This window comes from Nerophis lumbriciformis, linkage group LG19 (genome assembly GCF_033978685.3).
Source record: "Nerophis lumbriciformis linkage group LG19, RoL_Nlum_v2.1, whole genome shotgun sequence".
NCBI lineage: Eukaryota > Metazoa > Chordata > Actinopteri > Syngnathiformes > Syngnathidae > Nerophis > Nerophis lumbriciformis.
In genome coordinates this window covers 12,722,533-12,749,124 of record NC_084566.2, presented here as the reverse complement: position 1 = coordinate 12,749,124, position 26,592 = coordinate 12,722,533, and the positions used below count along the sequence as shown (strand labels likewise).

Below are 26,592 nucleotides of genomic sequence, written 5' to 3'. Positions count from 1 at the left end.
GCGCAGCTTACCTGCCCGCCACCCCCGTGGCCGGGGGCTCGTAACAGGGGTCGCTGCGCACGGGGTGCGCTCACAAAGGGGTGGGGCTCACCCTGCCCTCAGGTGAATGGTGTCTTCACAGATGTGTAAGTTACCCATCTTGGGCACTAATACATCCCCATACCATCACAGATGCTGGCTTTTCAACTTTGCGCCTAGAACAGTCCGAATGGTTCTTTTCCTCTTTGGGCCGACGTCCACAGTTTCCAAAAACAATTTGAAATGTGGACTCGTCAGACCACAGAACACTTTTCCACTTTGCATCAGTCCATCTTAAATGAGCTCTGGCCCAGCGAAGCTGGCGGCGTTTCTGGGTGTTGTTGATAAATGGCTTTCGCTTTGCATAGTAGAGTTTTTACTTACAGATGTAGCGACGAACTGTAGCTACTGACAATGGTTTTCTAAAGTGTTCCTCAGCCCATGTGGTGATATCCTTTACACACTGATGTTGGTTTTTGATGCAGTACCGCCTGAGGGATCGAATGTCACGGGCATTCAATGTTGGTTTTTGGCCTTGCCGCTTACGTGCAGTGATTTCTCCAGATTCTCTGAACCTTTTGATGATATTACAGACCGTAGATGGTGAAATCCCTAAATTCCTTGCAATAGCTCGTTGAGAATTGTTGTTCTTAAACTGTTCGACAATTTGCTCACGCATTTGTTCACAAAGTGGTGACCCTCGCTCCATCCTTGTTTGTGGATGACTGAGCATTTCATGGAAGCTGCTTTCATACCCAATCATGGCACCCACCTGTTCCCAATTAGCCTGTTCACCTGTGGGATGTTCCAAATCAGTGTTTGATGAGCATTCCTCAACTTGTTCTGTCTTTTTTGCCACTTGTGCCAGCTTTTTTAAAACATCAAAAGGCATCAAATTCCAAATGAGCTAATATTTGCAAAAAATAACGTTTACCAGTTCGAACATTAAATATCTTGTCTTTGCAGTCTATTCAATTGAATATAGGTTGAAAAAGATTTGCAAATCATTGTATTCTGTTTTTATTTACCATTTACACAACACGCCAACTTCACAGGTTTTGTACATAAATATACATATTTACACACACACACACACACACGCACACACGCACACACACACACACAACCCCCCTAAATTTGTGAAATGTCCCTGAACAAGTTTTACTCCAAGCAGACACTGGGTGGAACAAGGGGATGGGTCAAATGCAAAGGGTAATTTCACCACACCTAGTGTGTGTGTGACCATCAGTGTTACTTTAGCTTTAAGTAGCAATCAACAAGGTTGTAGGTTTAAAATCAGAATGGATATTTGAAGACTAGTTCTTGCACATTTCCAAACATACTTCTTGTTCAACCTTTGAATGATGAACTACTTCATTGGACACTCCATATCCAGATGTCATGAGTTGTGGCTTATTTCTTTTGTATTGCTCTGCAGTGGGTCAATACTTCCAATGAAAAAGTAACTGTCCATCCTCTGTCGTGGATTTTGAACATGGTAAATATTATTTGAATCAGGCATGCTTCCAATATGAATTCTAATTTAGCGTGGTAAAGTCCAAAAGCTAATTTGAATGACAAATAGAGCGCATGTGAATATTTCCACGTGAGGACATGCTGCTCAATTCACTATTGTTGTCTGTCATGTTGAGTCAGACACAGATGCGCTGACAGGCAGTTTGCAGGACAGAATGAAGACTATGCTGCTTTTTGCAAGATGGAGGATATGTTTCTAAGACTTATTAATACTGGTAAAATCATGGCATAATAATTAAAAAATAAAGACAACTTAAGATTATTTTCTTTGTCTTACTTGGGCCAAAAATAGAACAAGTACATTCAGAAAATGTACATACTACATATAATCCTCTTGGCAAAACACTTGACGAAAGTGGAAAATTGAGGAAAAAATTGGTGTAGTTTCAAAAACACCATGAAGAACACAATGAACTTAGACTTTGTCTCAGTGTTTTTACAAAGCCATTCAACTTTAAGCACTTCCTGTTTAGCATTCTAACGTTGGCAGTTTATTAAAAATGTGTGGAAAAGCAACCGATTGTTTCCACAAACCGCATACTGTCACAAGACGTTCATTTATCATCATTCAAATATTACAATTATAATTAAACATGGTGTCAGTTATCAAAACGACACCATAGCTTTGGGATGTGGCTTTAGTGAACAGAGCCTGTCGGGACTTAAAGGCCTACTGAAATGCGATTTTCTTATTTAAACGGGGGTAGCAGGTCCATTCTGTGTCATACTTGATCATTTCGCGATATTGCCATATTTTTGCTGAAAGGATTTAGTAGAGAACATCGACGATAAAGTTCGCAACTTTTGGTCGCTGATAAAAAAGCCTTGCCTGTACCGGATGTAGCAGACGAGTAGCGTGACGTCACAGGTTGTGGAGCTCCTCACATCCGCACATTGTTTATAATCATGGCCACCAGCAGCGAGAGCGATTTGGACCGAGAAAGCGACGATTTCCCCATTAATTTGAGCGAGGATGAAAGATTTGTGGATGAGGAAAGTGAGAGTGAAAGACTAGAGGGCAGTGGGAGCGATTCAGATAGGGATGATGCTGTGAGAGGCGGGTGGGACCTGATATTCAGCTGGGAATGACTAAAACAGTAAATAAACACAAGACATATATACAGGTAAAAGCCAGTAAATTAGAATATTTTGAAAAACTTGATTTATTTCAGTAATTGCATTCAAAAGGTGTAACTTGTACATTATATTTATTCATTGCACACAGACTGATGCATTCAAATGTTTATTTCATTTAATTTTGATGATTTGAAGTGGCAACAAATGAAAATCCAAAATTCCGTGTGTCACAAAATTAGAATATTACTTAAGGCTAATACAAAAAAGGGATTTTTAGAAATGTTGGCCAACTGAAAAGTATGAAAATGAAAAATATGAGCATGTACAATACTCAATACTTGGTTGGAGCTCCTTTTGCCTCAATTACTGCGTTAATGCGGCGTGGCATGGAGTCGATGAGTTTCTGGCACTGCTCAGGTGTTATGAGAGCCCAGGTTGCTCTGATAGTGGCCTTCAACTCTTCTGCGTTTTTGGGTCTGGCATTCTGCATCTTCCTTTTCACAATACCCCACAGATTTTCTATGGGGCTAAGGTCAGGGGAGTTGGCGGGCCAATTTAGAACAGAAATACCATGGTCCGTAGGCCAATTTAGAACAGAAATACCATGGTCTGTAAACCAGGCACGGGTAGATTTTGCGCTGTGTGCAGGCGCCAAGTCCTGTTGGAACTTGAAATCTCCATCTCCATAGAGCAGGTCAGCAGCAGGAAGCATGAAGTGCTCTAAAACTTGCTGGTAGACTGCTGCGTTGACCCTGGATCTCAGGAAACAGAGTGGACCGACACCAGCAGATGACATGGCACCCCAAACCATCACTGATGGTGGAAACTTTACACTAGACTTCAGGCAACGTGGATCCTGTGCCTCTCCTGTCTTCCTCCAGACTCTGGGACCTCGATTTCCAAAGGAAATGCAAAATTTGCATGGTTGGGTGATGGTTTGGGGTGCCATGTCATCTGCTGGTGTCGGTCCACTCTGTTTCCTGAGATCCAGGGTCAACGCAGCCGTCTACCAGCAAGTTTTAGAGCACTTCATGCTTCCTGCTGCTGACCTGCTCTATGGAGATGGAGATTTCAAGTTCCAACAGGACTTGGCGCCTGCACACAGCGCAAAATCTACCCGTGCCTGGTTTACGGACCATGGTATTTCTGTTCTAAATTGGCCCGCCAACTCCCCTGACCTTAGCCCCATAGAAAATCTGTGGGGTATTGTGAAAAGGAAGATGCAGAATGCCAGACCCAAAAACGCAGAAGAGTTGAAGGCCACTATCAGAGCAACCTGGGCTCTCATAACACCTGAGCAGTGCCAGAAACTCATCGACTGCATGCCACGCCGCATTAACGCAGTAATTGAGGCAAAAGGAGCTCCAACCAAGTATTGAGTATTGTACATGCTCATATTTTTCATTTTCATACTTTTCAGTTGGCCAACATTTCTAAAAATCCCTTTTTTGTATTATCCTTAAGTAATATTCTAATTTTGTGACACACGGAATTTTGGATTTTCATTTGTTGCCACTTCAAATCATCAAAATTAAATGAAATAAACATTTGAATGCATCAGTCTGTGTGCAATGAATAAATATAATGTACAAGTTACACCTTTTGAATGCAATTACTGAAATAAATCAAGTTTTTCAAAATATTCTAATTTACTGGCTTTTACCTGTATACTCTATTAGCCACAACACAACCAGGCTTATATTTAATACGCCACAAATTAATACCGCATAACAAACACATCCACCCTCCCGTCCATATAACCCGCCAATACAACTCAAACACCTGCACAACACACTCAATCCCACAGCCCAAAGTACCGTTCACCTCCCCAAAGTTCATACAGCACATATATTTCCCCAAAGTCCCCAAAGTAACGTACGTGACATGCACGTAGCGGCACGCACGTACGGGAAAGCGATCAAATGTTTGAAAGCCGCAGCTGCATGCGTACTCACGGTACCGTGTCTGCACATCTAACTCAAAGTCCTCCTGGTAAGAGTCTCTGTTGTCCCAGTTCTCCACAGGCCAATGATAAAGCTTGACTGTCATCTTCCGGGAATGTAAACAATGAAACACCGGCTGTGTTATTCGGCAAAACAGTCAGGGGGTGCATTCTACGGCGGGGGTGCGTTATCCAGCACAACACCTGCCTCAATACATAATATTTGCTGTCTCCATTGTTCATTGAACAAATTGCAAAAGATTCACCAACACAGATGTCCAGAATACTGTGGAATTTTGCGATGAAAACAGACGACTTAATAGCTGGCCACCATAATGTCCCAAAATGTCCTCTACAATCCGTGATGTCACGCGCTGACGTCATCATACCGAGACGTTTTCAGCAGGATATTTTGCGCGAAATTTAAAATTGCACTTAAGTAAGCTAACCCGGCCGTATTGGCATGTGTTGCAATGTTAAGATTTCATCATTGATATATAAACTATCAGACTGCGTGGTCGGTAGTAGTGGGTTTCAGTAGGCCTTTAAGACCTCATTTTAATTCTTCCACCTTTGTTCCGTGTCCATATTCCTTGTCTTTGTCTTTCTTAGATTATATTCTTTCATTACAGCCACACTTTGTCCACACAAGTTTGCCTTTTACCTCCATGAACATGTACTCTGCCTCCCACCTGGCTTGAAACCCCCTGTTCTCACCGTCCAACTTCCGTTTAGCCATTATTGGGGTGGGGGTTGCTGAAAGTTGACATCTGCCGTGAATGCTGATGAATAATGAAGCCGAGGCCCACTTGCGGTGCTGCAGTCAGTTTGCGGGCTACCGTTGCATTGTGGGGAATGGAGTATTGGTGCGTGCAAAACAGCAACAGGCGGCTGTGGCCGGGGAGCCGGTTTCAATACTAATCAAATATCATCACGGGGGCCGTAGATAATTCATCTGGCCCGCGGGCCTTGACTTTGACACTTAGGGCCTTAGAGGTTTTGTCATAATATGTGAATGTGAGTGTGAATCTTGTCTGTCTATCTGTGTTGGCCTTGCGATGAGGTGGCGACTTGTCCAGGGTGTACCCCGCATACCGCCCGAATGCAGCTGAGATAGGTTCCAGCACACACCCCGCGACCCCGAACGGGACAAGCGGTAGAAAATGGATGGATTTTACACATGATGACATTGATGAAGCAACCCTGCAGGCTGGAAATGGAAGCTAAGCTCTCTGCCATCAAATGCAGACACGTGTACTATTATACCAGCAGATACTGATGCATTTCATACATTAAAAATAATAAAAGCAAGGCAATGTCAGTCAATATTTCTAATCTATTTTAACTTTGTTATGGATGACAAAGCAAATGTGCTAAAAATCTAATAATACATCTTATTATGGTGTCTTAGAATAGTCGACTATTTGACGATTTTTCTGATTTGACTATCAACCTTGTAGTCGAATGTATCTGAACACAGGTTTTGTACGAAAATGAAGTCATAATTGATCAATAGTAAAATATCAAATTTAACATAGTTAAACATGATTTAGCGTATATTTGTGACACATATTCGATCCCAGTTTGACTGTTAAGATAAGCACCAATCATATCCATATCAATGATTTTGGCTCCATCGTTTTATCTCTGGGCTGCTGCAGTGGTGTCTTGCTGCTGGGGGAAGCACACTAGTTTGTGCTTTTCTGCCGTGTCTTGGCGTCCATGATTGACGGTATATACCCTGCTTGGACATACACACGGCGCGGCCAGTTGGCTGTGGAACTCAAAACGAAGGAGAGTGGTTGCGGGTCTCCCCCGCCATGCCTGTCTGAGCGAGCGAGGCAGGGGGAACACGGGGGCCAGCTCTGTTTGCTAGCTCTTCGTTTGTAGCGTGCGCAAAATGCCTAATGTGCGCTTCCAATCCTTTTAACAACATGACTAAATGTGTTTACTACCAGTGTATCAATCTAAATATCAAGAGTATTCTCTTCTCTTTTCTATGATTGTCACCCACACTAGGTGTTGTGAGATTATCCTCTGCATCACCCTCACCCCCTGGGAGGTGAGGGGAGCAGTGAGCAGCAGCAGTGGCCGCGCCCAGGAATCATTTCTGGTGATTTAACCCCCACACTGCAAAAAATCAGAGTTCAAAAACAAGAAAGAAAAAAAACTAAAATTAGGGGTATTTTATTTGAACTAAGCAAAATTATCTGCCAATAGAACAAGAAAATGTGGCTTGTCAAGACTTTCCAAAACAAGTAAAACTAGCTAACCTCAATGAACCCAAAAATACCTTAAAATAAGTATATTCTCACTAATAACAAGTGTACTACTATATGAATACGTATTTTCTATTGTTTCATTGAAAATAAAACAGCAAAGTCCATTTGGCTGTCATCTGTTTAATATGAGACACAATTGTGTCAAAGTCATGAATTTTTATTTCACGCTTGAAATAAGAAATTCTTACTTTAAAAAAAAGTAGTTTTATACTTGTGAGTGTTGATGACACAGCTTTGCAATAGTTGATATTCTAGTTTAAGCATGTTTTACTCAATATAGGTCATAAAATCTCAGCAACAAGCTGTAATATCTTACTGAGATCATTTAGGACCGAAACCCTTAAAACAAGTAAAACACTCTAACATAAAATCTGATTAGTGAGAAGAATTATCTTATCAGACAGAAAATAAGCAAATATCACCCTTATTTGAGATATTTAATCTTACTTATATTTCAGTTTTTGCAGTGCAATTCCAACCCTTGATGCTGAGTGCCAAGCAGGTTTGATACCAAGGTGGGTGTTGGTATCTGATTGATACTTAATTGCAGTTTCTCGACTGTATGTCTAGCAAATCACTTGATTTTCCTCAGAGATCACGCAAATGCAGCATCTCCCTGAATCCAACAGTCCACACAACGCACCTCTCTTTCTCAACTGCTCACTCAGGCACACTTTGCTCCTCCCGCTTCCTGTTGACTCTTATTTTTTTACGAATATCTACATGCAAAGATATTCGTAAGATATTTGTTGCATTTTTGTTATTTTGCACTCGTAAAGTTTTTCTTAAATGGTTGAAATTAATTTATGATAAGAATTATTTTAATGTATTTCATACTACTAATACATTGTTTTATATTGTTGCCATAACTTCATTTGAATAAAACATTTTCCGTGTTATCATAGTCCTAGTCAAATAGATGCGGCACATTTACAAAATTATTCAATTATGACATTTGTAGTTTAAGTATCAGTATCAAGTGCTGAAACCACTGGTATAACCTATTACCTACTCAGTGGCCTAGTGGTTAGAGTGTCCGCCCTGAGATCGGTAGGTTGTGAGTTCAAACCCCGGCCAAGTCATACCAAAGACTATAAAAATGGGACCCATTACCTCCCTGCTTGGCACTCAGCATCAAGGGTTGGAATTGGGGATTAAATCACCAAAAATGATTCCCGGGCGTGGCCATTGCTGCTGCTCACTGCTCCCCTCACTTCCCAGGGGGTGATCAAGAGTGATGGGTCAAATGCAGAGGATAATTTCGCCACACCTAGTGTGTGCGTGACAATCATTGGTACTTTAACTTTAAGTTGTTCTGCAAAACGTCGGTCAACTTGACAGGTGCAGGTACGAACATTACCTGTTTTGTTAGCATTCCTCGTTCTCGCATTGTCATTCCACATCACTCACGCCAAAGGCTCACCAATGTCATATTGAGCTGATGACGTTGAAGATGAGGTGCATCAACAAAGTTCATCTCCACTTAGCATTGCCCGGGCAGCTGCTGATAGCTGATAGCAGTCTTGTTAGCATTAAGTGCGTCGATACTGGTATGTCTCGCGTCTCGTCTTTTGATGTTGCTTGCGTCAAAGCCTCTCCTTTTGCAGCATACAAAAAAAACATTCTGCGCATTTTCGACAACAAAATCTAATGAATCCGATTCGACTATGAAAATCAATCCATCCATCTATTTTCTACCGCTTAATCCCTTTGGGGTCGCTGGAGCCTATCTCAGCTACAATCGAGCGGAAGGCGGTGTACACCCTGGACAAGTCGCCACCTCATCACAGGGCCAACACAGAAAACATTCACACTCACATTCACACACTAGGGCCAATTTAGTGTTGCCAATCAACCTATCCCCAGGTGCATGTTTTTGGAGGTGGGAGGAAGCCGGAGTACCCGGAGGAAACCCACGCAGTCACGGGGAGAACATGCAAACTCCACACAGAAAGATCCCGAGCCCGGGATTGAACCCAGGACTGCTCAGGACCTTCATATTGTGAGGCAGACGCGCTAACCCCTCTTACACCGTGCTGCCCACTATGAAAATCCTTATTTGAAAAATATTCTCCATTTTATCAACAATAAAGACATTTTTAAGATATGGGACTTTAAAAAAACAATAGCCGCCGGGCTACACTATGGACAGTGTGTTTGAAATGCATTTGTTATTTATGATGTAGTAAATAACTCAACTAACATCTCCTTCTACACGTAAAGCGATAAAACTGTACGGCTGGAAGTCATGGCTTGAAATAAAATGTCATCTGTGACATCATTTCACAATCACGTTGTTGTAGATAAAAATTCCAACACATACTTCAATGCTACTTTTCTCTTGATTCTCTTGGTCTGTCCTCCCTCCTAGTCCCTTCCTTCTGTTTCGGGAAGTGCCTTTTAATAGCAAATCTCATTCCCCTTTGTTTACCATTCAATCGTGGCAACACCAAGAGTAGTTTAGAACCTTGCACCAACACGTGGGAGAGGTATTCAAAGTATCAGGACGTTCCATCACATCCTGTGTTTGTGTGACCCTGATCTTGTTGCATGAAGGAGTACAGGACAATGTGTGGGAAGTTACAAACTTATTACTAATATTTCTCTCTCTTCCAAGCAAATCAACTCTCAACAAAGATTGTGTTAGAAGCTTGCTTCTAAAGATGCTGGCATTACCCCGTTGTTTTGAGGCTGATTTGACACACTGTGGACAACGGCACCACACCCATCTAAGAGGGCCACCCCCTTCATGGCAGCTCATTTGCCCTTATTTGGTCGTATAGTCAGCTTGGCTGATGATTGGTGGAGAGAATGAAGCTTACAGATTGAGACACACACCTGTACTGACTTGCTCACACACACACACACACATGCACTTGAGCTGGTCCCAATCACAGGTTTCCCCAAACTTAGTCAACATTTATTGGGTCCTTAATTAAAAACAAATGTGTCCAAAGTGCGGCCCGTGGCCATTTTTAAAATGTAGATCGTTTTTTATTGACATGTTCTATAAATGAATTCATGGCATATATTATTAGATATTGCACTAATTTTCTTTGTCACCTATACACCAAGCTAACTAATATCATTAAGCTGACCATTCATTGGATCTTTTAATGCATACAATGTATCAAAGTGCTGCCCCCATCTCATTCAGTTTTTCAGTATGCTGCTTTTTAATTCATGTTTGTTGCCGTAAATGCATTCCTGCTCATTCTTATGGGTTCAGTAATAACTACTTTTTTGTCTCATGCTTTGTACCATGGGCTTTATACTAAGTTGGAGCTAACTTATGGATTTTTTATGACCTTCACATGCCGAATGAGTCACGACAATCAATTAAATTGTTCACATTAAATCAAAAGCACTCAATCATTCAGGCAGTCCTTAGGGTGTTATGGACTCAGCCTCATCATGGAGAAAACACAACAATATGCACACGACACAGCCCTAAAGCCTAAGACGACGACCCTGCCTTTGAAAAAGGAAACAGCCACTGTACAGAACAGACATTCACCACCACTAACGGGGCCTGAAAGGCCTATCGAGAAGATGACTTTAGCAGTTTCAGCTGGTAAGGTACTGTATGCCGTGTTACAGGCACTGTCTTTTGTTAAATTTGTGATCGAACACAAGCACTTGTGGAAATATTTCATGTTTTAATGTGTACACATGCGGCTTATGGACTTGTGCGGCCAATTAATGTACAAAATAAAGTAAGTCCAAAAATTAGGTGGGTGCGGCTTATATTTAGGTGCGCTCTATAGCCTGGAAATTACGCTACTGTATATAAGCCTGGGCCAATAACACATTTTGCACAACAATATATTGACCTACCACTGATATGATAATACATAATAATAATGCACGTATACCCTTTTAAATACAATAAACTTGTATTTCTCATATATTTTAACAATGTAATTGGAATGTAAACTTTTAAACCTCCAAGTTAAACAAAATAAAATATATATACAAACCCCGTTTCCATATGAGTTGGGAAATTGTGTTAGTTGTAAATATAAACGGAATACAATGACTTGCAAATCCTTTTCAATCCATATTCAATTGAATGCACTACAAAGACAAGATATTTGATGTTCAAACTTATAAACTTTATTATTTTTTTGCAAATAATAATTAACTTAGAATTTCATGGCTGCAACACGTGCCAAAGTAGTTGGGAAAGGGCATGTTCACCACTGTGTTACATGGCCTTTCCTTTGAACAACACTCAGTAAACGTTTGGGAACTGAGGAGACACATTTTTTAAGCTTCTCAGGTGGAATTCTTTCCCGTTCTTGCTTGATGTACAGCTTAAGTTGTTCAACAGTCCAGGGTCTCCCTTGTGGTATTTTAAGCTTCATAATGCGCCACACATTTTCAATGGGAGACAGGTCTGGACTACAGGCAGGCCAGTCTAGTACCCGCACTCTTTTACTATGATGCCACGTTGATGTAACTTGTGGCTTGGCATTGTCTTGCTGAAATAAGCAGGGGCGTCCATGGTAATGTTGCTTGGATGGCAACATATGTTGCTCCAAAACATGTATGTATCTTTCAGCATTAATGGCGCCTTCTCAGATGTGTAAGTTACCCATGTCTTGGGCACTAATACACCCCCATACCATCACAGATGCTGGCTTTTACACTTTGCACCTATAACAATCCGGGTGGTTCTTTTCCTCTTTGGTCCGGAGGACACGACGTCCAGTTTCCAAAAACAATTTGAAATGTGGACTCGTCAGACCACAGAACACTTTTCCACTTTGTATCAGTCCATCTTAGATGAGCTCAGGCCCAGCGAAGCCGACGGCGTTTCTGAGTGTTGTTGATAAACGGTTTTCGCCTTGCATAGGAGAGTTTTAACTTGCACTTACAGATTTAGCGACCAACTGTAGTTACTGACAGTGGGTTTCTGAAGTGTTCCTGAGCCCATGTGGTGATATCCTTTACACACTGATGTCGCTTGTTGATGCAGTACAGCCTGAGAGATTGAAGGTCAAGGGCTTAGCTGCTTACGTGCAGTGATTTCTCCAGGATCTCTGAACCCTTTGATGATATTACGGACCGTAGATGGTGAAATCCCTAAATTCCTTGCAATAGCTGGTTGAGAAAGGTTTTTCTTAACCTGTTCAACAATTTGCTCACGCATTTGTTGACAAAGTGGTGACCCTCGCCCCATCCTTGTTTGTGAATGACTGAGCATTTCATGGAATCTACTTTCATACCCAATCATGGCACCCACCTGTTCCCAATTTGCCTGTTCACCTGTGGGATGTTCCAAATAAGTGTTTGATGAGCATTCCTCAACTTTTATCAGTATTTATTGCCACCTTTCCCAACTTCTTTGTCACGTGTTGCTGGCATCAAATTCTAAAGTTAATGATTATTTGCAAAAAAATAAATGTTTATCAGTTTGAACAGCAAATATGTTGTCTTTGTAGCATATTCAACTGAATATGGGTTGAAAATGATTTGCAAATCATTGTATTCTGTTTATATTTACATCTAAAACAATTTGTGGCAGAGGGGTTAGTGCATCTGCCTCACAATACAAAGGTCCTGAGTAGTCTTGGGTTCAATCCCGGGCTCGGGATCTTTCTGTGTGGAGTTTGTATGTCCTCCCCGTGACTGCGTGGGTTCCCTCCGGGTACTCCTGCTTCCTCCCACTTCCAAAGACATGCACCTGGGGATAGGTTGATTGGCAACACTAAATTGGCCCTAGTGTGTGAATGTGAGTGTGAATGTTGTCTGTCTATCTGTGTTGGCCCTGCGATGAGGTGGCGACTTGTCCAGGGTGTACCCTGCCTTCCGCCCGATTGTAGCTGAGATAGGCTCCAGCGCCCCCCGTGACCCCAAAGGGAATAAGCGGTAGAAAATGGATGGATGGACAATTTCCCAACTCATATGGAAACGGCGTTTGTATACATATAAAAAATACAGTCTGCTAGCAAAACTTTCACTTGAATAAAAATCACAACTAACGCCAATAAAATAGGTTCTGTCTCTGTTAAGTAGGGGATGAGGGACCCTCAAATATACACGACCAAAACAATAAAAAAAATGGCTAAATAAAGTATTGACAAACAAAGTTGCACTTCATTATTGAACATGTAGGCAAAGGTACAGTACAGCTGTACATTACTTAACTGACAACCAAGTTAGGACCTTTGTGAACAAAAGTGCAGAGTAACACTATAAACACTAAAGCAGAAGTACTCACACTTTTTCAGCTACTTATCTATCCAATGACCAAGTCGAGGTGATAAATATATATAAATTTAATCAATAAAATAGACAAGTTAAAGGTGTTTAATAAAAATACAAGCATGTTTAACTCATATAGATTCCCTTCTTTCATGAAGACAAGAATATAAGTTGGTGTATTACTTTATACTGATGACTTGCATTTGATTAGAATCAGACAGGATTTACAGTAGTGCTAATAAGAGCCACAACTTTGAATTTACATCGTGGAGGGGGGAAAAGGAAACATGGACTTAGTCTCATCATGGAGAAAACAACAAAATGCACAGAACACAGCTCCAAAGCCTAAGGCGACGACCCTGCCATCGAAAAAGGAAACAGAACAGAAATCCACCACCACTTATTGGGCCCTAAAGGCCAGATCGTCGCAGAAGATCACTTTAGCATTTTCAGCTGGTAGGCTACTACTGTATGCCGTTTTACAGCTTGTATGCGCTAGTTTTCTGAGACCCTTATTTTGTTAACGCAGGCAGGATGGAGCAGCACTTTTATTGTGAAGACACGAACTGTGCGATCGGTTTTTACAGTAGGTACGGAGCAGTCTGTCGAAATTAAAAAAAGGATTCTCGCGTTCCTGCAGTTTGTTTTTTTTCTACAAACTGAGCTCGCAGGACCCAGCATCATCTAACAAGATCTTCGGGTGCCGTGAATGTCAATCAAGTGACATCATTGAGAAGATTGGTGATCGCTAGTTTTTAGGTCTATTTTTTTTAAGGCCTGGTTGGCGATCGACCGACACACTTTTCGCAATCGACCTAATGGACACCCCTGCACTACAGTATAAGCAGATGTATTAACATATTAACGTATGGAAAAAAAAAACCAATCTGGTAGATTTTGAGCGAGCAACACCATCATGACATTGCAAATGACAAAAGTCTCTCAAACATTTGCAGCTTTTTTGCATCTTCATGTGCACGTCATTTACCAGTTGGTAATACTGAGTCGGGTGGTTGTGTTTCAAGTGGGCATGCAATATTATATCAAGTAATATTGGATTTTTGAGCACATTCGGCAAACTGGCTCCTCGGCTTCCTTTCATTTCGCTATGGCAGAAATGCACACAGCTGCTAAAACCGATGAAAAGAGTGACTGCTCTTGCAGCCCATAAACATGGCAATTTATTGAGGCTGCCAAGATATTGAGTTAATTTCCATTCATTGTTCTATTAATTGACTTATTGAATATCAGTCCAGGCCTAACTGTGTATGTTGATGTTGTGGGAGTAAATTGTATATTTTAGTAAGTTTGGGTCAAGAGGAGAAACCATTTTTTAATTTGAGCTAAATAAAAAGGTGGCGACTTGTCCAGGGTGTCCCGATCCAGCTGGGATAGGCTCCAGCACCCCCCGCGACCCCGAAATGGACAAGCGGTAGAAAATGGATGGATGGAAAAATCCTGCCCTAACCTTCCCCATGAGATGGTAGCCAGGCGGACAGGCTAAGTGCTAACAGTCTTTGCTGCACGTTGCAATGCATTTCTGCTGTGCAACTCAAAAGTGTCACCGGCAGTATGTGTGTCTTTGTTTTTCCACACTCCCAAAACAAAAAATGTCACATTTTCACTTTCATTTTTTTTAAACTAAGACTGAAAAAATTAACATCTCCTATTTTTTTCATTAATCATCCGTCTATCAAACTGAAAACTGAGTGAACTGATAAAAAACACATTAACTCGGTCATTGAATCCGTAAATGGGAATTGAAAAAGATGATTGGTTTATTTAAATTACATTTTTAATATACTTTTTTTAGTGTCAAAGAGCAATAACTAAAAAAAACTGTTAGATTTTCATTTTAGAATTCATACAACAAAAACAAAATCACCATTTTACCCAAAACATTTTTTTTATTTTACATATTATTAAATATAATTTTTTTCTACTTGGGTTAAATCACGAAAATGATTCCCGAGCGCGGCCACCGCTGCTGTTCACTCCTCCCATCACCTCCCAGGGGATGGAACAAGGGCATGGGTCAAATGCAGAGAGTAATTTCACCACACCTACTGTGTGCGTGTGTGACTATCAGTGGTACTTTAACTTGAACTTTTTACAGGTCAGTCTTTAAATAGCAACTTCTGGTTTTCAGTGTCAGAATATGAAAAAAACAACAATTTTTTCTGCAGACTGAGAATTTTATTCTTGTCCAAAAAGAGAATGTAGCAACAGGCACCTGCTCAGAGTTGTGTATAAAGAAAGTATGGACAATCCGGTTTCAAGCAATCTCTTCATTGATTGGTCAAAGGGCCAGTTTGAAGCCGCAGACAAGCGACACTGCACTTCCTCATTATACATTTATTTTTAATTGAAGAGAGTTTGCCGTATAAACATGCGCTGTTGTGGGGATGCGCCACTCACAGAAAATGTGGGAAGCAATCACATACATTTCCCGCAACCCAACAAGGAGAAAAATATGGGAAGGGAAGGTTCGCCAGGATGGCTGGAGAGCTAATAACAGTTTCTTGTGCGAGGTAAGCAAGCTTACATACTACATGTATGCCCAAAAGTCAGAATTTCTCCGTAAGTGACGGTTTAAAACTAATGAGGACTTTGTCAAAAGGAGGTTAATACGTTAATATTTGGTCGTAGTCTATTTTCTGACATACATTTATTTTGCTGGCGATAACGTCTCAGAGAGCCACTGGTCACTAAACACTGCATGAATGCAGCGGCAGAGTGCATCAAAAACGGCTGCAAAATTTCCCCAAAATGATTGTTGTATATACTACTTTGATTAAATAAAAGCATGTTTTATTGTAAGTTTATGAGCTGTAGTATATTCAAACTATATTTAGACTTATTATTTTAGTTTATTTCATCAGGAAAACTAACGTCAGAATGACAGAATTGCATGGCGCCTCCCCTTTAGGTGTCCATACACTCACTATACACTTTGTGACCTGCTAGCTCACGAACACCTCCCCTCTTTGTGGTGACTCAGAGTAATACAGCATCTCGCAGTATGATTTTGCAGAATTTTTTAGTCCAATTAGCAAGAATAACATTTCTTGATTACATTAAATACATTATGCAGACTGTAGATTATACAGTGTAGAACATCATGGTATAAAAATGTTCCTGCAAACATGTTGACAAACAGAAATAAGCACATCCTCAGCCAGCGGCGCTAAGTGCTAACCGCTGAGGGCACTCAGATACTCTTTAGCTTGTTTACGCACTAAAAAGGAGAGGACGTCTGTTTTTTCTACACTGTATTCATTCAGTGTATTCAAAACTAAACGCGGCGCACTGAATTAGTACATTTTCTTGCGCACTAAGAATATGTGTAGACTTACTGTGTTGTCAGCTTTGTAGAGATTTCTGTTAGTCAGAATAACTCCTAATAATAATGCACAATTATTTTAGGTATAGTTTTCGCAATGGTTGCTCTTTTTTCTGGTTTGAGCAACTGTCCCCTAAAATGTCTGTGCACATGCCTGCTTCCAGTTCTCATCGGTCTTCTTCTCTAACGTTTATTTAGCTGCAAGCCCAAATCCACGTTAAACTACTTCTGGGTGAACTCTGCATTTCAAATGTTAGGAAAAAAATTACATTTGTATGCCTGGTATGCATTTTTACCCCATATTTGATTACCGGTACACTAATATATGTAAAATTAGAAAAATATTATTTTTCGATTTATCTTTAAAAAAAACTTCAGTAATTGTGAAAAAAACGTATCCATTTTCTTTTACTGGTGATTTCAAATGGGGAAAAAAATGAATGAATGATACACAGATTATTCGAAAGACTCCTTGTTGGTTTGCCATTTAGAAATTGAAAAACAAAAGAGAAACAAACACACTTGTTGCGTTTTAGACATTTTAAACATGTTTGACATTCTGCAGGAAATAGCTAATCACTCTTTTCAGGAAGTTAGTGTTATCGCCAAGAGAAAATTATGTCAACATGTTCAGTTTTTATGCAGTGTGACAATGTGCTGCTGTATTATTCAATGAAAAGTAATGTTCATGACACTCATGTTTTTCATATTTAAAAGAGAACTGCACTTTTTGGGGGAATTTTGTCTATCATTCACAATCCCTATGTAAGACAAGAACACATATGTTTTTCTTATTATTATACATTCTAAGTAAAAAAAATACGGTAAGTACGAGGTGGTTAACAATACAGCTAATGGAAGTACCGGTACTCTATTGCGCCCATAAAGCCCTCTTAAAAAAAACACACCACCAACAATACTCCATTTACATGTTGTGACCTGAATATTAACCAGGTATTAGCTATATTGTTATTATAAGCGCTAACACAGACAAATTATTTTAGTGGCGCCGTGATAACAGAGAGATAACTAGCTTATGCAGTTACAGTGTTGACATGTTGCATCGTAGCAGCAGCTGGAGTTTGTAAAAGTTAATTCTAGATTATAGTTCATACACCTCACCTGGATAGTAAACGTTGTGGACATAAGACGAGAAGTTGTTCAACTTTTACATCCAACTTATACTCGGAGATAATGAAAAAGACACAAAAAATGCTTGTTTTTTCTCCCCACGTGAGAATTATCTAAACGGGAAGATATGAACATCCCATCATTCGGCATGCCAATGAGAGCGGACATTGTACTATAAGTGATTGTTTTATTATGTTTGTAGTTTGTACATCTTGCTTAGCACTTAGCAATAGTGCTACATGATGCTGAGTGTTTCCCCAAAGCTGTATCTGCTTAGCACACAGCTTCTAAAACTTGTATATTATCCTATTTATATTCATGCCAAAAACTATAAGGATCTGGATCCTCATTTGTCCCAATGTGGTCAATGTTGCCTCTCATGAAGTCTACCATGATTAGTAGTAGTAGTAGTAGTAGTATCTGTTGTTGAAGTAAATAGCGGACGTTGTGATGCGTCTGTGAAATAATACGCTGCTGTATGCTTAAAATGACCAGAATACGTATATTACAGTTACTACATTACATATATACTTACAGTGTGTATATAAAATGTTGACGAAAGTTTTTAGATGTTTTTTAGAGCGCTAAATAGGCAGAATTGTACAAATCCCATTACCTCTATTGTTAGCAGACTTTTGCTAGTGCTTATTTACGACTTAGAATGCACAAAAAAAGAAACACCTTTTGGTGCTTGTATCACACAGGGGTTGTGAATTATAAGCAAAAAAAAAACACAAAAAAAATTGCAGCTCCCCTTTAAGATACAGCAGTAAGGTAGTAAGTTGCTGATAATTTGCAGCCTCCAGAGGACAAACACACCAATGCATCTTCTGCTTATCTACAAGTAAGTTGTCTTTTATAGATTGAGTTTTGTCACATTGTGTATATTATGGTCCTAAATATGTCATATGTTCACCTGAACTGTTCAGCTTTATCAATATGAGAACGTCTCTTTCAGTCTGCAGGCTGTGCGACAGTCTCAAGCTCAGACAATATGATCCTTGACAGAAGAAAAACACAAGTAAGAGTTATTAGCATTGAAAAGTTGGGTGATATTAATATAATAAATATTGAAAAAAATACAAATGTGTTTAAAGCAGCTCAACACATATACTTCAGTCATTGAGGATAGATTTTTAAAGTGAAAAACATAATTGTACATGAGGAATTGTTAAAGGGAAACCACACTTTTTATTTGAAGGACAAATTACATTCAAAGTCTTAATTCCCAAAAAGTGCAGTTTTCCTTTATAATGACATTAATGATGAGAAACAAATACATTAGAAGGATGTTTACATAAACTACAAAAGACAGTGCCAATGCCTGCTCCTGATTATCACCTACATAAAAAGATTGTTAAAGTGTTATGAAATAAAGGGAACGGTCCTCACCTTTGCTCCTCCTTCAAATCAAAGTCAGCCAGTGTCCGCTTGGCCAGACTTGGTGTTGCCTGCAGACAGAAGGCTGCTGACAGCTGGACAAGCTCGACGGCTCTGTGGGCAGAACCATCTTGCCGGCACACAGACAGGAAGTCTTCAAACAGCTCATAACTGGTAAATTACAAAATCAGATAGCGGCACAGTATAAACACATAGTTACAATGTGGCCAGCAATACTAATAGTATTACAGACGCAATAATATATAGTATCCTTACCTTAAAAAAAGCACAGAGTTTCAACAAAAATTGGAAATCAATTACCGGTACTGTATTGAATGGATGTAACGGTATCAAAATCTCATGGTACGATATTATCACGGTATTAAGACCATGCTACGATATTATAGTGGTATATGTCCCCCCCCCAAAAAAAGACCTAAAAATGCCATATTGTGTAAAATGAAGTGGCAGGAATGTTTAAGATAAATACACTTACTGTATTTGAACACAAATATAAGCTCAAATGTTCTAATCATACTAAAAACATGTATTTAAGTGCAAATAATTGTGAAGAGATATCCACTGTTTCAAGCTTATATATATATATATATATATATATATATATATATATATATATATATATATATATATATTTTTTTTTTTTTTTTTTTTTTTTTTTTTTTTTTTTACAGCTGAGTGTTTTTAAAGAGACATCCAGTGCAAAACAATAATGTTCAGATTAGTGTCTTTCAACTTTTCTTTCTTAGAAGCAGTGTCCTCTAAGGTGGACATATTTATATTAGTTTTTCTCAGAAAAATTAACTAGGAATTTAACTTTAAATTATGTAAATACCTCACAAACTAATGTTTGGCTTCGCTAGCTTCAAATATCTTTTCTGGGTGACGCTTCATGAGGTAGTCACCTGAAATGGTTTTCACTTCACAGGTGTGCTTGATGCTCATAGATAGAATGCCAAGAGTGTGCAAAGCAGTAATCAGAGCAAAGGGTGGCTATTTTGAAGAAACTAGAATATAAAACATGGTTTCAGTTATTTCACCTTTTTTTGTTATGCGTTCATTCATAATTTTGATGCCTTCAGTGACAATCTACAGTGTAAAAGTCGTGAAAATAAAGAAAACGCATTCAATGAGGAGAAGGTGTGTCCAAACTTTTGGCCTGTACTGTATAAAGAGTTGATATATTGTTACATGATGTTTCTTCTTTGTCTACACAAGAATCAAACATACACTTTGATCAGACAGTTCATGTGGGGAACGGCGTGGCACAGTTGGGAGAGTGGCCGTGCCAGCAACCTGAGGGTTCCTGGTTCGATCCCAAGCTTCTACAAACCTAGTCACGTCCGTTGTGTCCTTGAGCAAGACACTTCTCCCCTGATCCTGATGGGTCGTGGTTAGGGACTTGCATGGCAGCTCCCACCATCAGTGTGTGAATGGGTGAATGTGGAAATAGTGTCAAAGCGCTTTGAGTACCTTGAAGGTAGAAACGCGCTATACAAGTATAACCCATTTACTAATAATGTGAATGTTTAGGCACCGGTCAGAGGCGATTGGCCAAAATGTGCAGCAAAGTTGCGGGCCTTTATTAAATTGCGAGAATGCACATAATTCGCAGGAATTGGTTAAATTTGCGTGAATTAATGCGAACGCGACATTGCGTAGAATTTCTAGAGGGACTGTTCACTTGATCATCAACTTACGAAGGAACTCTGTTATTTGCTTTGAAGAGCTGCATCATTTCCCTGCCAAGAGACAAAATTTCAGATAGCCTTTTCTTTCAAATGCACTTTGAACAATCTCCAGCCGTTCTCTCACCAAGCCTCTTGAATCTTGTTGGCTCGCAGCAGCAGGGAGGTAATATGTGTAAGAGTGGGGCTGCTCCACTCCAGACTGAACCTGTTTGTGTTGTTTCCAACGAAGACACTCTTCACGTCCAGGGCACAAGCAGCAAAAGACTCTTGGACCTTGACAAACATGCAGATGAAAATGGAGGTGGTGCTATTTATTGGTGGAATTCAAGAAGACTTCACTGACCTCAGGACTGTGTTTGTCTCTGGCCATCAAGGCGAGAAGCTCCTCGATCAGCTCCAATTTATTATCTTGACGCATAGTCAAAATATCTAGAAAATACTTAGTACTGTCACACATCTTATTCTTAATCATGAAAGGACAGGGACAATAATAACATCTTTAAGCACACCTTTCCATATAGTAGGCAGCATTTCCAAACGACTGTCCGAGTCCAAAGCCTGCAGTAAGGCTCTCATATCATCGTACCTTGGGTAGAACACCTACAGTGATAAAACACAAGGGAAAAAATGCCAGAATGAGGAGTTTTACTCTTTATATTCTCATTTCAAATGCTGAAAAGTGAACTACAAACATTGTTCCAGTATCAACGTACGCACGCACGTGACGCACGCACGCGTCTGGCATTAAAGTCATGACATCATCATCTGATTTGCCTAAAAGGCCAAGATGCATTTGCATGTCACTGTAACGAATGCTGCGGCAGAGAGGAAGAAAAAAGTTGTGGCAGACAAAAAGTGAGTAAAAACGTGAAAAGTAAGACTGCAAAATTAATCCATTTTGACTGCAACGAATAAATGACGACAATAGTCTGCAATAACGTTTAAAAAGCAGGCTCCGCTGCATATCAAATCAAACCCTTTCACAGTCCACAACGGCATGAAACCAACAGCGGTATTTTGGAGACAGCTTTTTGTCGTGTGCCAAACTTTCTTGCTGCCCTGGCGAACGAGTTCAAGCGGTGGTGTACAATTGCTGATGTGCAGGCCATCCGTGGAACGTGTCTATTTTTCTGTGGCCCTAAAAACACCCCAGCAAAAATGGATAACTAGACCAAACAAAAACACAAACATCTGTCTTTAAATATATGTATAAAGTTTTTCAGCCTACCAGTATCTCATTACAAATTACACCATTGGCATGCCACCACCGCAAATAGATTGCTGACCTTTGGTAAACACTGATATGTTTTACCTAACAATACCAACCTTTAACAACAAATTTTATAATTATTAGTAATTTTGGCCATAATTCTGCAGCAAATATGTTTATAACTCAAAGTGAACTTATTTCTGCTGCTTTTTTTTATAATGTATTTTGAATGTCTCAAATAAGACGAAAGCCGCCTGCGAATACTTGTAGAGAGGGAAGGCATACAGCAGCACCCGTGACAAGAGCGCTACATGCTTTCATGTCAGAGCCACTGTACATGTTTACATCTTTGTTCTTGTTTTTTGACACACGTGTTTAAACACACCACAGTTATGTTCTTTGAGACGCAAAAGTGAAATCTATACATTACTTTGTCCTACCACTTAATAAATCCATCAAACACAAGACGAACTGCCGTGTTCTTTACCACGAACCAGGGCTGTACGCTTAGCTTTTTCACTCAGAGCATCAGTGCTACTAAATGAAAAATCTAGTAGCACAGATAAAAATGTAGAAGCACAGAAAAAAATTAGGAGCAATATGAGATGTTCTAAATAACACAATTTCAATATTAACACTCAAACAACGTACAGATGTGTACTCATACATATCAACACAATGCCATCATGAGTGCTAGTGCAACCCTTAATTAAACACAGAGCACATCCCTAAACTGTGCTAGCACTGTCGCTAACACAAGTATAGGGCTGGGCGATATGCATCAAAACTCATATTCCGATATTGTCTGGCTTAATGTCGATACATGATATACTGTATATCCCAATATTTTTTCCGTAAAGTGAAGTTGGACAAAGTTAAACCCAAATATGTGTGTCCAGCTGTTTTATTGAAACAAATACTTCACATAAGTAACTTTTTGGAAATGTTAAAGTTTCATGTGTTGATGCACTTAACAAAATAATAAAAAGGGTCATATTATGTTTTTTTCTACATGTGAAACACTTCTTTATGGTCTAGATAACATGTAAGCGTGGTGCTTTACAGACCATCTTCAAGCTCCTTTTTCACTCTCTCTTCATGATGCGCCGTTTTGTGGGCGGTCTTTTAAGTGCCTCCACTTCCACTGTCTCTTCTCCCCGTCAGCCATGTTGTAGTTTTAAGCGCTTCCATTTGGAGACTACTGACAGATACAAGTTGGAACTATACGCTATTTGGTATTAGAAACGGCAAAAGCAGAGGATGCATGTGTATGGTGTATATGCCCCTCAACAAAAGAATGGAATAAAGAAAGAACTTATTGTCTACAGCATCTGACTGCAATGGCAGACTCGCAAAAAGTTATTTGGGTAAATCTTTACCATGTATGAAAATACATCTGTTGATGTAACTGTATATCTCCGCCATGTCTTGATTTTATGTTTTCGGGACTGATGAGATTCCAAAAACAAGTAAAATATAATCTTCAAACTTCTTTAAAAAAACATTCAGCTGCGCTCAATTATTCAGCTAACAATAACACAAAAGGAAATGTTTAAACGTCAATAGCAATTTGAAAATAATTTACCTTTAAGAGTGGTGTTTTTTTAGGCAAACATTATTATAAGACATAAGCATGTTTGTTACCTCAAAGATTTTAGCCAGTATCACCAACTTGTCAACTGCTTCAGGGATGCTGTGTGGCAGGTGATAATATTGCCACTGCAGCTTAACACCCTTTCTGATTGCGTATAATGTACATTTGTTGTGGCAGTGCTTCTTTTGCAAAGTAATTGTGACTGAGAAGGTCATATAATGACTTAATTTTACAGCAGCTTTTTAAATCAGCTTTTTTCTACTGTTGGAACTGGAAACATATCTAGCAATGTAATGGGACACCGCTTTAGTATTAGCACAACACTTTTCCTTTCACGTGATCTTTGTTGGTTTGTGCTGCTGTGTAGCTTCACATACTTCTCATAGTGGAGTTTTTGTCAAGTTTTAATGTGGTGACATTTTTTTTGTCTTTTACTGACCAGTTCCTCCAGCTAAGAAATTGTTTTTGTCCGTGTTTGAAGACTTTGAATATGTGAGACTACTAGGAGCCGCCAGGCTTCCAGCTCGCCCCCTCTGTGCAAGGAGAAGAAGGGACACAGCTCTTAGCGCATACAGAGTGATCAGTGACAATTCCGCGTCAATCACTATTTGTATACAGACGCGAACATTGTACTCTAGTTTAATCAACTTTGTATGTACTTATTTTAGGAGCAAAATGCAAATGAAAGGGTTAAAATATACAGGTAAAAGCCAGTAAATTAGAATATTTTGAAAAACTTGATTTATTTCAGTAATTGCATTCAAAAGGTGTAACTTGTACATTATATTTATTCATTGCACACAGACTGATGCATTCAAATGTTTATTTCATTTAATTTTGATGATTTGAAGTGGCAACAAATGAAAATCCAAAATTCCGTGTGTCACAAAATTAGAATATTACTTAAGGCTAATACAAAAAAGGGATTTTTAGAAATGTTGGCCAACTGAAAAGTATGAAAATGAAAAATATGAGCATGTACAATACTCAATACTTGGTTGGAGCTCCTTTTGCCTCAATTACTGTGTTAATGCGGCGTGGCATGGAGTCGATGAGTTTCTGGCACTGCTCAGGTGTTATGAGAGCCCAGGTTGCTCTGATAGTGGCCTTCAACTCTTCTGCGTTTTTGGGTCTGGCATTCTGCATCTTCCTTTTCACAATACCCCACAGATTTTCTATGGGGCTAAGGTCAGGGGAGTTGGCGGGCCAATTTAGAACAGAAATACCATGGTCCGTAAACCAGGCACGGGTAGATTTTGCGCTGTGTGCAGGCGCCAAGTCCTGTTGGAACTTGAAATCTCCATCTCCATAGAGCAGGTCAGCAGCAGGAAGCATGAAGTGCTCTAAAACTTGCTGGTAGACGGCTGCGTTGACCCTGGATCTCAGGAAACAGAGTGGACCGACACCAGCAGATGACATGGCACCCCAAACCATCACCCAACCATGCAAATTTTGCATTTCCTTTGGAAATCGAGGTCCCAGAGTCTGGAGGAAGACAGGAGAGGCACAGGATCCACGTTGCCTGAAGTCTAGTGTAAAGTTTCCACCATCAGTGATGGTTTGGGGTGCCATGTCATCTGCTGGTGTCGGTCCACTCTGTTTCCTGAGATCCAGGGTCAACGCAGCCGTCTACCAGCAAGTTTTAGAGCACTTCATGCTTCCTGCTGCTGACCTGCTCTATGGAGATGGAGATTTCAAGTTCCAACAGGACTTGGCGTCTGCACACAGCGCAAAATCTACCCGTGCCTGGTTTACGGACCATGGTATTTCTGTTCTAAATTGGCCCGCCAACTCCCCTGACCTTAGCCCCATAGAAAATCTGTGGGGTATTGTGAAAAGGAAGATGCAGAATGCCAGACCCAAAAACGCAGAAGAGTTGAAGGCCACTATCAGAGCAACCTGGGCTCTCATAACACCTGAGCAGTGCCAGAAACTCCTCGACTCCATGCCACGCCGCATTAACGCAGTAATTGAGGCAAAAGGAGCTCCAACCAAGTATTGAGTATTGTACATGCTCATATTTTTCATTTTCATACTTTTCAGTTGGCCAACATTTCTAAAAATCCCTTTTTTGTATTAGCCTTAAGTAATATTCTAATTTTGTGACACACGGAATTTTGGATTTTCATTTGTTGCCACTTCAAATCATCAAAATTAAATGAAATAAACATTTGAATGCATCAGTCTGTGTGCAATGAATAAATATAATGTACAAGTTACACCTTTTGAATGCAATTACTGAAATAAATCAAGTTTTTCAAAATATTCTAATTTACTGGCTTTTACCTGTATATTCGCACGTATGCTTTTTTTTTTTTCTTTTTCTTTTTTTTTTACTCGCGCAACCTATTTCTACTCGCAAATGCTACTAAAATGCTTGCACTGTACAGCCCTGCCATGAACACACATCTATACCAATAAAATATCAGGGGTCATCTCACCCTTTTAAGACCTTTCAGTTTTAATTTTTTAAAGGTATCTAGAGGGGTTTGACTACTCAATAAATATAGTGATAATGTCGCTAAATTGTCAACATAATTTCCTCCTGCTTGATCTAAATGCACTGTATTTGTGGCGGCCCCCTACAGAAGAAAAATAATGCAAGGGAAACACTAGCAATGTACTAACCGAGGGAATTAACTCTCTGTACCACTTCAGCACCTCGTCGATGTTCTCCATCATACACAAAAGGGTGAAAAAGCGGCTGCTGCAGGGTAAGAAAATAGGTCCAGTTAATACTTTTTGTACCCAAGTTGTGCTTTGACTATGTAAAACTCCATTCATTCTGGAGTCACAATTAAAATACACTACTTACTAGTAAAGATTTTGTCGGTAGGAATTGCCCATAAGCCTCCAGTTCTCCCCGACCTCCACCAGGCGTTGAACTTCATAGGCCAGCTCCAGATCTTTACTGTCCAAACACTGCAATTATACATGTGAAGAAAATGCACATATAAATGCAAAAGAAAGTGTCTATTAAATACCAATACAGTGTCCCTAGATTATCGCCTGAGTTTGGCAGACCCTGTAACAGGTGAATTTCCATGTTGTAGTAGACGCTATTTGATGTATGATTTATATGAATATTGTATGTAATTTAATCAACATGCGGTTGATAACCTTTCACACACACTCAAACACTTACAAACTAATGCAACTC

General features: G+C 39.8%; 1 protein-coding gene and 1 long non-coding RNA gene across 4 annotated transcripts in view; both read right to left on the bottom strand.

Annotated features, from left to right (window-relative positions):
• The window catches only part of LOC140679577 (uncharacterized), a 1,142-nt gene extending 1,047 nt beyond the window's left edge, over positions 1 to 95 (bottom strand). Inside the window, exon 1 of the long non-coding RNA XR_012050989.1 lies at positions 12 to 95. This is a non-coding gene — a long non-coding RNA (uncharacterized lncRNA). The remainder of the gene's footprint in view (positions 1 to 11) is intronic.
• Positions 1 to 26,592, bottom strand: part of ptcd3 (pentatricopeptide repeat domain 3) — a 64,163-nt gene that overhangs the window by 15,190 nt on the left and 22,381 nt on the right. For 2 of the 3 annotated variants that reach the window (XR_009817349.2, XM_061979565.2), the window contains exons 16-23: positions 26,248 to 26,354; positions 26,061 to 26,139; positions 21,138 to 21,228; positions 20,972 to 21,057; positions 20,753 to 20,901; positions 20,638 to 20,679; positions 18,932 to 19,090; positions 18,456 to 18,539 (exon numbers count right to left, since the gene is read on the bottom strand). Coding sequence is in view for 2 of the 3 variants with exons in the window: in XM_061979565.2 (XP_061835549.1) it covers positions 18,494 to 18,539; positions 18,932 to 19,090; positions 20,638 to 20,679; positions 20,753 to 20,901; positions 20,972 to 21,057; positions 21,138 to 21,228; positions 26,061 to 26,139; positions 26,248 to 26,354 (759 nt within the window). In the remaining variant the exon portion in view is untranslated. Of the gene's footprint in view, positions 1 to 14,615; positions 18,540 to 18,931; positions 19,091 to 20,637; positions 20,680 to 20,752; positions 20,902 to 20,971; positions 21,058 to 21,137; positions 21,229 to 26,060; positions 26,140 to 26,247; positions 26,355 to 26,592 lie in introns of those variants that run through there. The other variant, XM_061979564.2, reaches the window with a different exon arrangement.